Source organism: Diadema antillarum, unplaced genomic scaffold, assembly GCF_040938485.1.
Source record: "Diadema antillarum isolate AM-2024a unplaced genomic scaffold, OU_Dant_1.0 scf00000029, whole genome shotgun sequence".
Lineage (NCBI taxonomy): Eukaryota > Metazoa > Echinodermata > Echinoidea > Diadematoida > Diadematidae > Diadema > Diadema antillarum.
Window position 1 is genome coordinate 5955318 of NW_027270918.1, and position 13740 is coordinate 5969057.

Here is a 13740-nt window from a genome sequence, read left to right on the forward strand (position 1 = left end):
AAAAAAAAAAATCATCTTTTATGAAAAGTACACATTCCCTCGACTTGTTACTGAAATATGTTACAGGTAATATTATTTCCCCAGCTTTCTGAAAGAGATAAGAGTGCTCCCTTCTTATGCTAGAAAAAAGACAATCTAATTATGTTGAATTCTCTTTTTATACTTTCTTTGTATTGTTGTCCTGTAGTGACGTTACAAACTGCAGAAGTCTTCTCATCCAGTGATGGCGGCACCAAAACTTTAAAAATTCATAACTTTTGAAAGGCATTGTCCAATTTTCCTCAAACATCATTTCTACTAATATTGTTACATTTATTTCGGTTTCATCCCATTAAAGGAGACTTCCAGATGATTTTCAGACTCTTACATTTGAAGTATAAATTATCTATACTGAGTACAGAGTTTCAGAATTCATAGTGATTGGGGGAGGAATAAGAATATGTTCAAAATTTATAACAAATTGCAATGAACAAGGATGATGACGTGGCAGGGTCACCATAAGAATGCATGAGTTGGGGTTCAAGGAAGCAGAATAAAAGAAGAAGGCCTGCATACATTTTACACAGACGAACTCGTTCTAAACCAAGCAGTATTGTAATGGAATTACACTGCTACAATTCTGATATATGTGACGCTCCTATGTCATCAACACTGTTCAGTGTAATTTGTTTAAGATTTTTTCAGAGTACCGGTATTGGTTTCTCTGCTCAAGGACCACAATAAATTCCACAAATCTATATAATGGAGCTGTCGATTTATGTACTACATGATGTAAAATTATGAAAATCGTCTGGAATGCCCCTTTAGGAGCAAACTTGCACTTGGTGTGAAATTGGTCTTCAAGCTTCAGGTCCAGACACTCGCAGCAAACCTACCGATTTCCCCTTCCTCGTCCTCAAACTCCTCTTCTTCCTCACTGGAGTCGCTGACGTGCACGCTGATGGCATTGCTGTCCGACTCAGTCCACTCGAAGTAGAGCCCGAAGCCGATGTCGTAGCTGTCCGTGGCAAACTCCCAGAAGATGTACTTGCCCTCCTGATGGGTGGGCACCCGCACCGTGACCGTCTCCCCGTGCCCGACCTTGATCACGGATTCCTTCTCTGTGGCAAGCTCCTTCTTAAACTCCTTGATGTTTTTCCGCGTCCAGCATGACGCCTTGGATATGACTGGATATTGCTCCTCTGAGGAAAGAGAAAGAAATGAGTAAATAAGTAAATTGGTAGATACAATGTAGGTTGATAGATAGATAGACAGAATCACTCAACATGAGCCATGCAATAACACAAATTGAAGAATAGTGACTGCAAAATAGTAAAATGCCATTACATGCTACTCATACAATCTGATTGCTATAATAATGATTCTTATAATATCAAATGCTTGGCAAATAATTTTGTAGGGCTGTATGTCATTAGTGAATTGAATGTGTAACATACAGTCCCTTTATGGCAAGAAATATGTTCCATGCCTTCAGACTTGAATGCTTCTTACTGAAAGTCTTCAGAATTCTTTTACATCTCTTCAAGGAGCAAAATACAAGCATTTCCTTACTTTCTGTACATCTAAGTTTCAAGTATTACATATGCAAACCAGCCTTGCTATTAAAATAACTCAACATTCACAATACAAATAATGAGTATTTCTATAATTGCAAAAATGAATGATCATTTCAAACATACGCACAAATAACTTATAGCTTATACTTTTAAAAAAAATCTTCACATCACACTTGTGTACAGTGAAAATGATTTATAACCAAGCTCTCAAAGCACTGTCTGACTTTAACTCTTCATTTGCCAGGGTGGACACCCCCTTTGTGCCACATTATTCTGAGACACTAACGGTTTCATGCTTTGAGAAAACATTCTGTTTTTCAAGTCTATGTAACTTCAATAGATTTCTGTTGATCTGGACAAATAGTGAGTAAAGTTGTAGAGAAAATGCAAAGCTTTGCTTTGATGTATTATTGTACGGCAAATCTATTACTGTTTTTCTTTCACATGACTAGTAGCTACATAACTGCAAAGGCATGACTTTTGCACACAAAACAGTGACAGAAACTTAGAAATTACTCTCAAATCCAGTAGAGCACACCTCTTGATAATCAATCACTACATGAAATGCAAACTATATGTGAGAGGAACGGAAGCGCGAGAAACGCTTTCATTGTACCGCGGCATTTGGCGATTTATCGATTGGATTGTGCGGATTGGTGCTTTTGAACAGAATATGCGAAGTTGGCACGCCGTCGACTGAGTCGGACGTGCGAACGTGGCACATAAAGAGTTAAACAGACGTCTAAACAGTAAGGTGCTTTGGTCAGTGAGAACACTGGTGGTATTTTTGGAGAGTCATCATCCACACGGATTCAACATACCATCACTGTTGAGGGGTATTGTGTTGACATCTCCATTGGGAGGGGCAGCATTATCCTGATCGCCCAGATGCAGGTTGTGGAGATCTTGCGCTAGCACACTGCCAGCTGTGCCGTCTTGGGCTGGTACACCCTCTGGAAATAACATCACATGAAAATTGCAACAAACTAACAGTTAAAATCAGCAATGACAATTCCTATACATACAGACACACAGCACCTTTCTCATAAAGTACAATAACAGCAGGATAAACAATGAAATACTGTAAAAGTGGAAATTCTCGCGCATTTTGCGCAACCAAAAACTAGCGTGAAAATAAAAGCACGCGAATATTTTTGCTTGCCATATGTTCCTGTGCGCGATGTCTCGATTCCGCGGAATTTAAAACACACGAAACTCTTCTTACCAGGCCAAGCGCAAAAAATTAGTCACGCGAAAATATCCACTTTTACAGCTAGTGTCCTAAAAAGCATTTCAGAAACTTTTTACAGGCTAAAGACAATTTTCTGTGATGCTTCAAAGTTTAAACTTTGTTTGTCACATTTCATTCCTCTTTCACTTATTACATTCCTATAATATATAACAAGTTATTTCAAATCCTGTAAGATTACAAGTAACCATTCAGAGGATTTTTATGAGACAAAGCTATCAAGACAAGGCAAACATGAATGCTGGGTATTTAGAAGTAAGGACTAAAACTTTCCCCTCAACTTTTGAAGAGAAGATCATGACAGAATCCCAAACTTTTTATACTTTGTTGCTACTTTACAACTCTACATAGGATACAGCAAAGAGCACATGTGTCAGATTCCTATTTAGACTAGAAAACAAATCTGCTTCAAATTTTAGACATATTTAGAAAGTTTGCACGAAACACACACTAAAGTAATCATTACAGCTGGTTCCACCTAGCCCTGTTATTAGCATGAATTGCTTCCCCAAGTTTTCATACTGTGCATAAATTTCTGCTAACCTGAATGATCAAAAGTATATTAGAATGTAATGTACATTATAGAACAAACTGAGAATGCTTTCTCTCATGATATTACAACATCATTAAATCTGCACTTGAGTGTTGATATCCTCTGGCTCAGATTCATGACTTTCTTCTCAACAGAGAAATTCAGGTCAAAGTGAAGAATTTTAGGATCATCCTTGCCAGATAGGGCGCAAAAACACCAAAGCGCAGTGCCTTGATTAAAAAAAAAACAAACCAAAACAAACCAAATATGTATATATATATATATATATATATATATATCGTCGCTGGGGCGATAAGACCTCGTATCTACAAAATGTCAAATGTTCAGGAGAGCCAAAAAACATGGCGGCCAAAGCACTGTGGCGAATGGGATAGCCTTTCCTTTGACATGCCGTGGTGGCTTCATTTTTGGAGTAAGACAGTTGGGATATGGACAGGACATCACTTAACCCATTATTTGACCATTAATCCAAAAAACTCATTTTCACCAAAATTGCAGATACAAGGTCTTATCACCCCCAGCGACGATATATATATATATATATATATATATATATATATACACACACATAGATACACTGATCTGTTCCAGCAGGACATCATAGCTATTAACATACCTACAATGAAATTGAATAATCTGCCATTAAAACGAGAAATTGAGAAAACAGAAAAAAATGACACATCATTTTTATACAATCGCAGCGCCCACAACAGGAAATCTCAAACCATGTGTTATTATTCTTCGGTTGAATATTGATCCCCCCCAGGGGACTATGGATCTATGCACCTGTTTTCTTCATCCTGGGATATGACATGATTTCTACCAAGGGGTGAGCTGAGCAGACAGTAAACATACCTGTCGTGTTTTCCATTGTTGGCCGAGAGTGGCTGAGCTGCACTTGTTGCTGGTGGTTGTGTTGATTGGGATGTTGTTGCTGTTGCTGTTGCTGCTGGTACAGCTGCTGCATATACTGCTGGTAGTAGTGCTCTTGTAGCTGTTGTAGAAAAACTTGTTGCTGTGTGTGGTATATAAAGGGAAACAAAAAAAAAATGTTGTGACATAAAGGCACAATTTTGAACAATTTTGCCAAGAAAAAACGTGGGCAGCTAACACAAGATACAACATTTGTGACTCTGCACCTCAAAACAAACAAAAAGTCGCCAGACATGAATTTTTAGTTAAGACCATATTCTGAAAGAGCAGACTTTAAGCTTTAAAATGATTTATAACTCAAATCAAATGGACTCTCCTAACCTATCTAAATATTGGAAAGAAAGCACAAACTCAGGAAAAGTGTGAACTGAGAAAAGAGGCTCTGAAGTACAGTGTCTATTCAAGCGCTTAATCTTTAATACCAAACCGTGCTGGCTGTGCGATGATTGGGACAAAAAACAGGAAGTAAACCACGAGAGTAACAACAATGAAGAGATTATCAGATTAAACTGAAATTAAGCATGCCTCATTAACACATTCTGTCCATAATAAATGCCAACTTTCAAAGCAGTAGCACTATCTTTTCAAAAGTTATTAGAGTTGAAAGTGAAGAGTGTGGATAAGGTTTTTCAGAAATGAAAAAGGGATTCTAAAAACACACATAATCACACTATTCTACCAAAAATGTTCGAGATAAACTGCTAAAAAAACACACTTTCCTGCCCGTTTTATGATACCAAATTTTAGCATAATGTAAAAGAAGACCCGCTCTTTCAGAAAATATGAAAATGTCAAGTTCGGCTAGGTTGACCCATTTCACTTATTTTCAGTCCTCACGCAAAGTCAGTGTGTGCGACTTTGGTGTGTTCGTTTTGAGGTGCACAGTCACATTTTCCTCCACTGAAAAAATGTGTGCAGTATCAAATTTAACTTTTTTCTGAACTACATATCCAGTAGTATAACACATACACATAAACAAAAACATCTGAATCTGTGTAATTACATGTACATACATTGTTTTAAAAAAAATTGTGCCCTACATTCATATAAACTGCAATCTACATTGACATGAAACTTATCGTATAGTTGACTACTAAAATATTAGGGTATCTTGCAAAATGGGTGGGAATTCACTACACATTTACACCCAACTAAAAAAAATCATTTCGATTTTGATTTCTTTAATTCTGAGTAGACTCATTCAGTAAGGTATGCTTCTGAATTCATTATGAGCACATCCTACATCCTCTCTTTCTTTATTTGCACTCGTCCAGAAATCTTTATTCATAAGTGGCACATATACTTATGAATAGACCAGTTACATAAATGCTTTCAGGTTTTTCCATTAAACTCAAATACCTCTCACTGAGTAAACCATTCTGAAGACATGCTTTGAATTACAGAATTTATGAAAAAGGAAACCAAAAATAACCTCCAGTAATGGACACTTGCTTTGACATTTCTTGGTAAATGGCACTTGAAAAATAGATAGGTGGCATCTGCTGTAATGAGTTTCCAGTGGATGCAAAATCTCATGATTGTCTGTGAACATTCGTTCCCTCTTTAACAATCTTCTGGCTCAGAATCATAAAAGATCTCTCAACATATGATTTCAGTTCAAAGTGAAGAAAAATTTGGAGTCATCATAGCCAGAAATGATACTTTATGAGACATATAGTTCACGTCAGTGAATTCACCCATCTTGCTCTAACAAAAGAACTGCATGCACACATTTTTGACTCTTTCATCAAAGTTAATCTTATTCATCATTCAAAAGCAGATTTACTCATGGTATGGAATTGCACCTTGAGCTCTCTGTACAACAAAAGGCTAAAAAACATGGCTATGCATATACATTTACATATCATATTCACAGCGTAAAATTTCTGTGAATTGCCATTGGCATTCAATGCATACAATACATAGACAAAAGCTTTCATGTGCATTTTAATGTCATGAATCTTGGCTCTCGCAAACTTGCGAAATTAATATGCACGTGAACATTCCTCATTTTACAGTATATGATACATCTCTACTGTGATCTCAAAAAAAAAAAAATAGGGGATATAACTAAGCGTGTGCATGTGTGTGTGTGTGTGTGCGTGTGGGTGGGTGTATGTGTAACATATACGAAGGGATCATATTCAAAGAGAAAAATAAACGTGTGCTCCCATAAATTTTTCTTAACATTCCTTATCAAAGGCCATCGCAATATTGGTTGATTTACTGTGATACTCAACACACACCTAATGTCATTTCGAAGTCGCCCTTCATATTTAACCCAAGTTTTCACTGATCTATTACTTTCATTTTTTCTCATTTTAGTCATAATTAACATGCTCGTGGGCCAAAGTCCCACTTTGGGCTGTTTCTCCACTAACCTGCTGAGGATTGTGCGGGTGTTGCTGGGCAGCGAGTGGGCGGAGCTGTGGCTCCAGCTGCTGGAATATTGCCTCTTTGAATTGTAACCTGGGAGGAAGACAAAAAAACACACACAGCTGCTTGCATCGTCACTTTGCACCAGAGTACATACTGAGCACAGCTTCTGCAATTATAATACGACATTGGCCAACCTGCTGTTTTCAATGTTTGCTAATTCTCTGTGTGCCACGGTGTAAACTCCCTGTGTGCCACAACATTCTGAGACTGCAAAAACATGACCACATTCAGACATTCTGCCTTTTAAAACTGTGTTACTGGTTAAAAAGGCATTTATTCTAGAAATGCACGTACAGAAAAGTTGCACAGATAATTGCAAGATTTGCTGTGATGTAAATATGTGTGAGGAAAAGAATTATGCACTGGTGACATTTTTTGTGTATTGTGGCATACTGCAACTTTTATGAATCAGTATGTGTGTGGTCGTGCGTTTGAGCAAAATATGCAAAGTTGACAATTTACCAACTAAGCCAGGCATGCGAACATGGTACACGAAAAGGCAATACTTTGAAGAAATCTCTAGGCTTACTTCACGATCACATACACACATACACACACACACACATACATACATACGCATGAAGAAAGCAAAGACATTGTAACACCCAACTCCAAAAGTTAGTCCTATCAGAGGCGAAACTGTGATACATACCAGGTAATAGTTATCAAATTTTGAGAAAATGGCCCACAGGGGGCTATAAAGCTACATTTCTGTACAGAATGTTGTATCCTGAAAAAATTAACTTTACTATTCCAGATGGTGTATTCAAGTTCAGTTGTTATTGTTTTCAATCAGTTTCCACAATAACATGCTTGAAAATGACACCTTACCACTGACACATACAGTATGTCACTTTTCATGTGATTTATCAAATAAGAATTATGAGTGGCAAGATGAAGCTGAATTACTGATAATACATAACAAAATGCATGAAATCACTGAATATTTACACAGGAACTAAATGGCAAAAAAATATCATAAGAAATCTACATTCTTCATTACAAATCATCGAACAAGGACAATTACAATGATGATAAATCTTACGGTACTCAACCACCAAAAAGAAAATTTAGTGATTAGTACTGATTACGGTACCTAAATGCATATACATGTACATGTGACTGCATAACAGTGGAGATGAATATTCACAAGGAAAAATCAAATCTATTGTATTGTTGAAGAGGTATGAGGCTGGAGGAAGGCAATCAGTGTCCAGCACATTATCACTGCCAGTGAGAAATTTAACTAAATCTGTGTAATGTTTATAATGCACTTTGACAAATGGTTGTCTCTCTTCAAGTATCATAATACACATGTATTCTTATCATGCCACATTAAATAGAAATTTCAACGCAAACAAATGAGGATTCTGTGCACATCATATCCCCCACTAACAGATAAAAAATGTTTATTCTGCAAAGATAGAGTACACAGAGATATCTGCATAGTAGTATAATCAACAGAACAATATATTCAATGATTGAAAGAAAAAAAAATGTAATTGATTGAATGAATGGCAAGAAATAATAATCAAATCAATCAATCAATCAGCTAATGAAAATTTGAAAAAAAAACACACATAAATAGTTGATTTCATATGTACACATTAAATGCTGAAGAGCAATGAGCTGTAGGCCTAATGGCATTTACACAGTCACACCAGTACACAAGCTTTCAGTCACGGAAATTGGAGAAGTCATAAAACCACGATGCCATGAATGAATTCTCCGTAATAGCACGTAGATGACGTGGTTTACAAGAGAAAATAGATTGATATGTGGAAAGAGCTTACAGGTCTGTAAATAATTAACATTGCTTCATTACACAAACTGCAGTTGCTCGTAGAACAATGTTTTTAACTGGCAAAAAAAAAAAAGAAAGCACGATTTCGCTATCATGTGAATGCACACATCTGAAAATGCACATCTTGGGCTTTGTTCTTTCTCTTTTTTCTTCTTCTTTTCTTCTTCTTCTTCTTCTATAGGGTATTGTAAGACCATGACCAATATAAGTGTTTGCAGGAGGAATGTAATTATTGCAAGTAGAGTGACCATCAAGACAATGTATGGCAGAACACATGAATTAGCAAGAAGGTGTGTGTGTGTGTGTGTGTGTGTGTGTGTGTGTGTGTGTGTGTGTGTGCATCCTTCGTATGCTTCTCTGAGTGTATGCACACATGTGCTGGTATTTTTGTACAACTGCAAAGTTAAAGCATCACATTTTCCTCAAACGCATGGCTTTTTGCCTCAAACCATTTTTTTTCATACAAAATAGTCAGAAATCTTCAACATATATCGTAATAAAACCATGTGTAGACAGAAAAGGTCATATCATGACACATGAATGCCACTCTGAGAAAAATCATTTCTTTGCTGATTACACACTGAAAGTATCTTTCATAGGATACTCAAATGTCACTGTTGTTATATCTCAAGCTGCTGAAATTCTAAGGCCAACCACTGCAAAATGGCTGTTTTAGTAAGAAAAATGCACTCAGAATGAAAGTCATCCACTGGTTCTCTCACTGTCATCAAGTTTTCTCTTCCTAGATATGTGGGTCTTTATTTCCCCTCGTTTTTATAGTTCCCTGACTCATAACATTGAAAGAATCCCGCTATTTAATGCGCAGACCATTAAAGCTTGCCATCAAGATATCTGGGGATGAAGTTTATATTATCATTCTCTTTGTGGATGCAAGTCATGGCTAACCATAACTCCCAAATGCCAACAGCGCGGCGAGGCACGATTCTCGTAGTGCCGCTTTCGGTGTGAATTGTAAATTTCATGTCGAGTGAGGGGAGACAGACTGACAGCAGCTGTATCGATGTGCATATCTGGCTTAGCGTGCTCTCAAGATTCCCATATCTCATTTCTACCTGCCCCCCCCCCCCCCCACCCCCCCGGAAAAAAAAATCACATAGGGACAAACTTGGCAATGGATTTAGATGACTCTTCATTCCTGAAATGACACAATCCACAAATAAGATTTTTAAAGCCCTAAGGAGACACATGTCAGCAAACCTTACTGTGTTTTGATAGTGAAATCATTAACGTTCATCAAAGTCACTGTTCAAATTAAGATGTGAAAATGAATATCTTTTTTTCTTTTTTTGGGGGGGGGAGGGTACAAGAAATTGTCGCAATTCAAAGTACATAATCTTAAAGGCATAATTTACCATCTGCAGATAAAACAAAAACCCAGCATTAGTGCTTCAAAATAGTTCTAAAATGTGAGTAAGGGCTAGAAACAACCACTGTAAAAATTTGACTCCGTATAATCCATGTTAAGTGTTGTTAAACGCACAAAATGTGAACAATAGTTATAATAAAAATGTTTCCAGATTAAACCGTCTACAGTTACGGTTTATTGAGAAAAACACTGATATCTCCTCATATTTTAGCCTTTATTGCAAAAATTTCATATGGTAGGATGTTTTTTGATATAACAGACCTACACATATGCATCAAATGTGATATCTTGAAAATTTTTGAAATCACTACTCCCAAAGGTAAACTGGACCTTTAAACGTTACTCAAGTATATCATGATATTTCAAAAAGAAAGAAAGAAAGATGCTTTCTCTCTTCAAGATTGCCATGTGTTGAGGTTTGCATGATGTGCATATTTGAGGCTCAACACACTATATAAACTTTCATTGATTTCTGACAGAGTGGTAATGGCAACAACAAACAAACAACAAAATTATAAAAGTCTCTATGGAAATATAGCATGGGTGGCCCTGAATCTTTCAAAGTATGGGAACATTTTGGCCACTTTTACCTGATACATATCACAGAACATAAAGAAATAGAGGAAGGAAAAATGGGTTACCTTTGTTGCTCTTCCTTCTGCCTCTCCTCCTCCTCTAATCTCCTCTTCTCTTCTTCTAACCTTTGTCGTTCTCTCTCCTCTTCTTCCCTTCTCAATCTTTCCTCCTCTTCTCTCCTTTTACAAATGAAGACAAAACAGAGATATAAATTTGTATGTAAACTCATTCAAATCTTTTCTCTGCTCTCATTGATTTCGTAGCTCCGTTGAGCCTTACGAAAACACCTCTGTACAGTCTGAATACCATAAAAGTGAACATTTTTGCCCATTTCAAGCAACATGAAACCAGTGCGAAAATAAAAACAAGCAAATATTTAGTTTGTTTTATGGTTTAGTTATATGATATTGCAAGGCGATGAATGGGAGACCTGGGAATATTGGCCTTATGAAGTGCAATATTCCCATGTATAACATGAATTAAAGCCATTCAATATGATTATTATCATCTACCGATTATCTAGAGAAGGCATAAACTGTACAAAAGTTCCATACTTCTACTAGTCTTTGAAGTTGACTCCGCACTGAAAAAGGGGCAGCTGGCAAGATGTTTGCACACTTGTGAATTGTAACAACAAGAGTTTGCGCACTTTACCGTAGCAAGCATGTGGGCACTCAACAAGAGTTCGCGCGACAGACAAGACAGAATACAGTGTATTATTGCACGGCCACAAACAATGATAGCCTATGGGGAATTAATGCATTGGCCAAGGTCCGCAAAATGACAGCATTTCTTCAAATGATCTTGCAATCACATTTAGTAATCAATGACTTCAATCATGCACGGAGCAAGTTTTCATATGTTAAAAAAACTACACCATTGACACAACAAGCCGTGCTCTAATCGTTAGCACTGCTGAGAGCACACCCATCAATAACACTTCCATCCCTTATTTTTTAGCTCTGTCCTTGGATGCACCCTGACATTTTGAGCTGTGAATAACTGATATTCACTTTATAAGTGTCTGCACCACAGCTTGCTGACAAACACACGTGTCTGTTCCTCACTCGAAGACCTTTTCATCAGAGAATTTCCGCTCGCAGTGAAGAAATTTTCTCTCATCATGGCCTGAAGAGATGTTTTGCAATTAAATACAAGAGTCTTGCCATTACTCCTATTCCTGCTCTTCCATCAATACCAGAGGTGGTATGGTGGGGGTGCAGGGGGGGGGGGGGGAGGGGTGTAGGGGCTTCCCTCTTCCTTATCTGTCACTTATCATTCAATGTTCTGATCAAGTCCCTCCCCCCCCCCCCAAAAAAAAAAAAAGAAAAAAAAAAGAAAGAGTAGTCATTAGTGGCAAAATAAAACACCAATTTAGACTAACATGGCATGTAAAATTTGTGAATAGCACCTGACTCGCAAAATTCTGGAAAATGAAAACCTCGCGAAATATTTGGCGTCTAACAGTAATTGAGGAAATATTAATAATTGAGGAAGCTCACAGATTGATCACAAACTTGCTGGACAATATTCTGTTGAATCACTGTTCATCTTATGACATGCTGTACGGTTCAGGGATGACATCTTTAATGAAATTCATCCTGGCAATCTACAGGGCATTAAAAGAAGTCACTCTAGCCAGAAGTAATCCCGTTGCAAGACAAACGACTATCACTTAATGATTTCTATTGTTCCTCGGATTCGAGTTGTTTACCTCTTCCTCTCTTGCTCCTCCTTTTCCCTCCGGTGGGCCTCAATGTACGGCCGAACCTGCGGACAGCGGCTGTCGAGAAGCCGGCAGAATTCAAGCTTGGAGTCGTCCTTACTCAAGTCGCCAAGTGCTTCCCATTCTCGTCTTTGACAGGAAGAAGGGAGACAAGAATGAAAAGGGGGAAGGGGGGGGGGGGGAAGGGAGATGGTCAGAGATGCATTAATCTGTAAATAATCAAATGACAGATATTCTGTCTGGAATGGTGAAATGGATATGGATAGAGATAAACATGGTGAGAAAGAATGAGGTAGATAGGTAGATATAATATAGATAGATAGATAGATAGACAGACATACAGATAGAGAGGAGAGAAAGAGAGCAGGAGAGAGAGATCACGTACGAGTACAAAAGAATTTTAGTGCACTCTTTCAAACAAGATAAAAGTCACTAATACAAAAAATATAAAAAGGGAAGGACAGACCTGCCAGACAGACAGACAGACAGACATACAAAGAGACAGACATACACTTTGCACAATGCATAGGCATAGGCATACTTTGCACATGTCTGTCTCAGTGGGCATTCATTATACTTGGATATTTTGTGTTGTACATTTGTACATGCTCTGTATTTACTCTGACAAACTTTGCATAATCCATGAACTGAATTTAAATTACCTTTAAGAATTCTGGTCAACATCTCTTTGATGGTTGAGTTAGGCCAGAATAACAAAGTTGAGATTTGATGAATATAAGTATATCAGAAAATATTTTGTCATGAATAACATGAATTTTGCACCCTTGCCTAACCCGTTCTGCAAGGTATATACACAAACCAGGTTATTGTCATTACTTTACAAAAAAACATGAGGCCCTATTGGCAATAATTTGCCCCAACAAATTCTGATATTTGAAAAAAAAATGATAATCATTAAAAAAAAAACTAGCAATGCATATAGGAGCTTACAACTGAAATATCTCCATGAGGGAGCCCATAAGAATCATTGTCTCCATAGTGGAGCCCATAAGAATCATTGTCTCCATAGTGGAGCCCATAAGAATCATTGTCTCCATAGTGGAGCCCATAAGAATCATTGTCTCCATAGTGGAGCTATGAAAGTGACTCAAAACAACAGCTCATGTAACAAACATATCAAGTGGCTCAAACCTTGGTGTCGTAGATCAGTAACATGTAGGCCTACCAAAATGGGATTCTGTGTGTTATGAGACCATCTGAGTTTGCTTTAGTACATCATGAGATCAGATCACATAATTGACTTTATGCCACTAATTTGAAATGTGGAGAAGGGATATGGCACCATGTGAAACCAAGTAAACATTCAGAGAGATTTCCTTGTTGTTTTTGAGGGTAAAATGTCATTGGTAGGCATGATCTGAGATGGTTATGTTTGTTTATCTGTGAGACAGAATACACAAAGATGATCAAGATTACCGGTTAAAACAAAACAACAACAACACTCAAACACTTTTTTCACTGCTTGATATGCCACACAATATTTCTTTCAATAAACA

The 13740-nt window shown here is 37.4% G+C and overlaps 1 protein-coding gene across 1 annotated transcript in view; it reads right to left on the bottom strand.

The window, feature by feature from the left end:
• Window positions 1-13740, bottom strand: part of LOC139739163 (Golgi resident protein GCP60-like) — a 41072-nt gene that overhangs the window by 5534 nt on the left and 21798 nt on the right. Inside the window, exons 3-8 of the mRNA XM_071649780.1 lie at window positions 12212-12352; window positions 10563-10676; window positions 6673-6760; window positions 4214-4373; window positions 2378-2509; window positions 876-1181 (exon numbers count right to left, since the gene is read on the bottom strand). Of these exons, the coding sequence (XP_071505881.1) occupies window positions 876-1181; window positions 2378-2509; window positions 4214-4373; window positions 6673-6760; window positions 10563-10676; window positions 12212-12352 (941 nt within the window). The remainder of the gene's footprint in view (window positions 1-875; window positions 1182-2377; window positions 2510-4213; window positions 4374-6672; window positions 6761-10562; window positions 10677-12211; window positions 12353-13740) is intronic.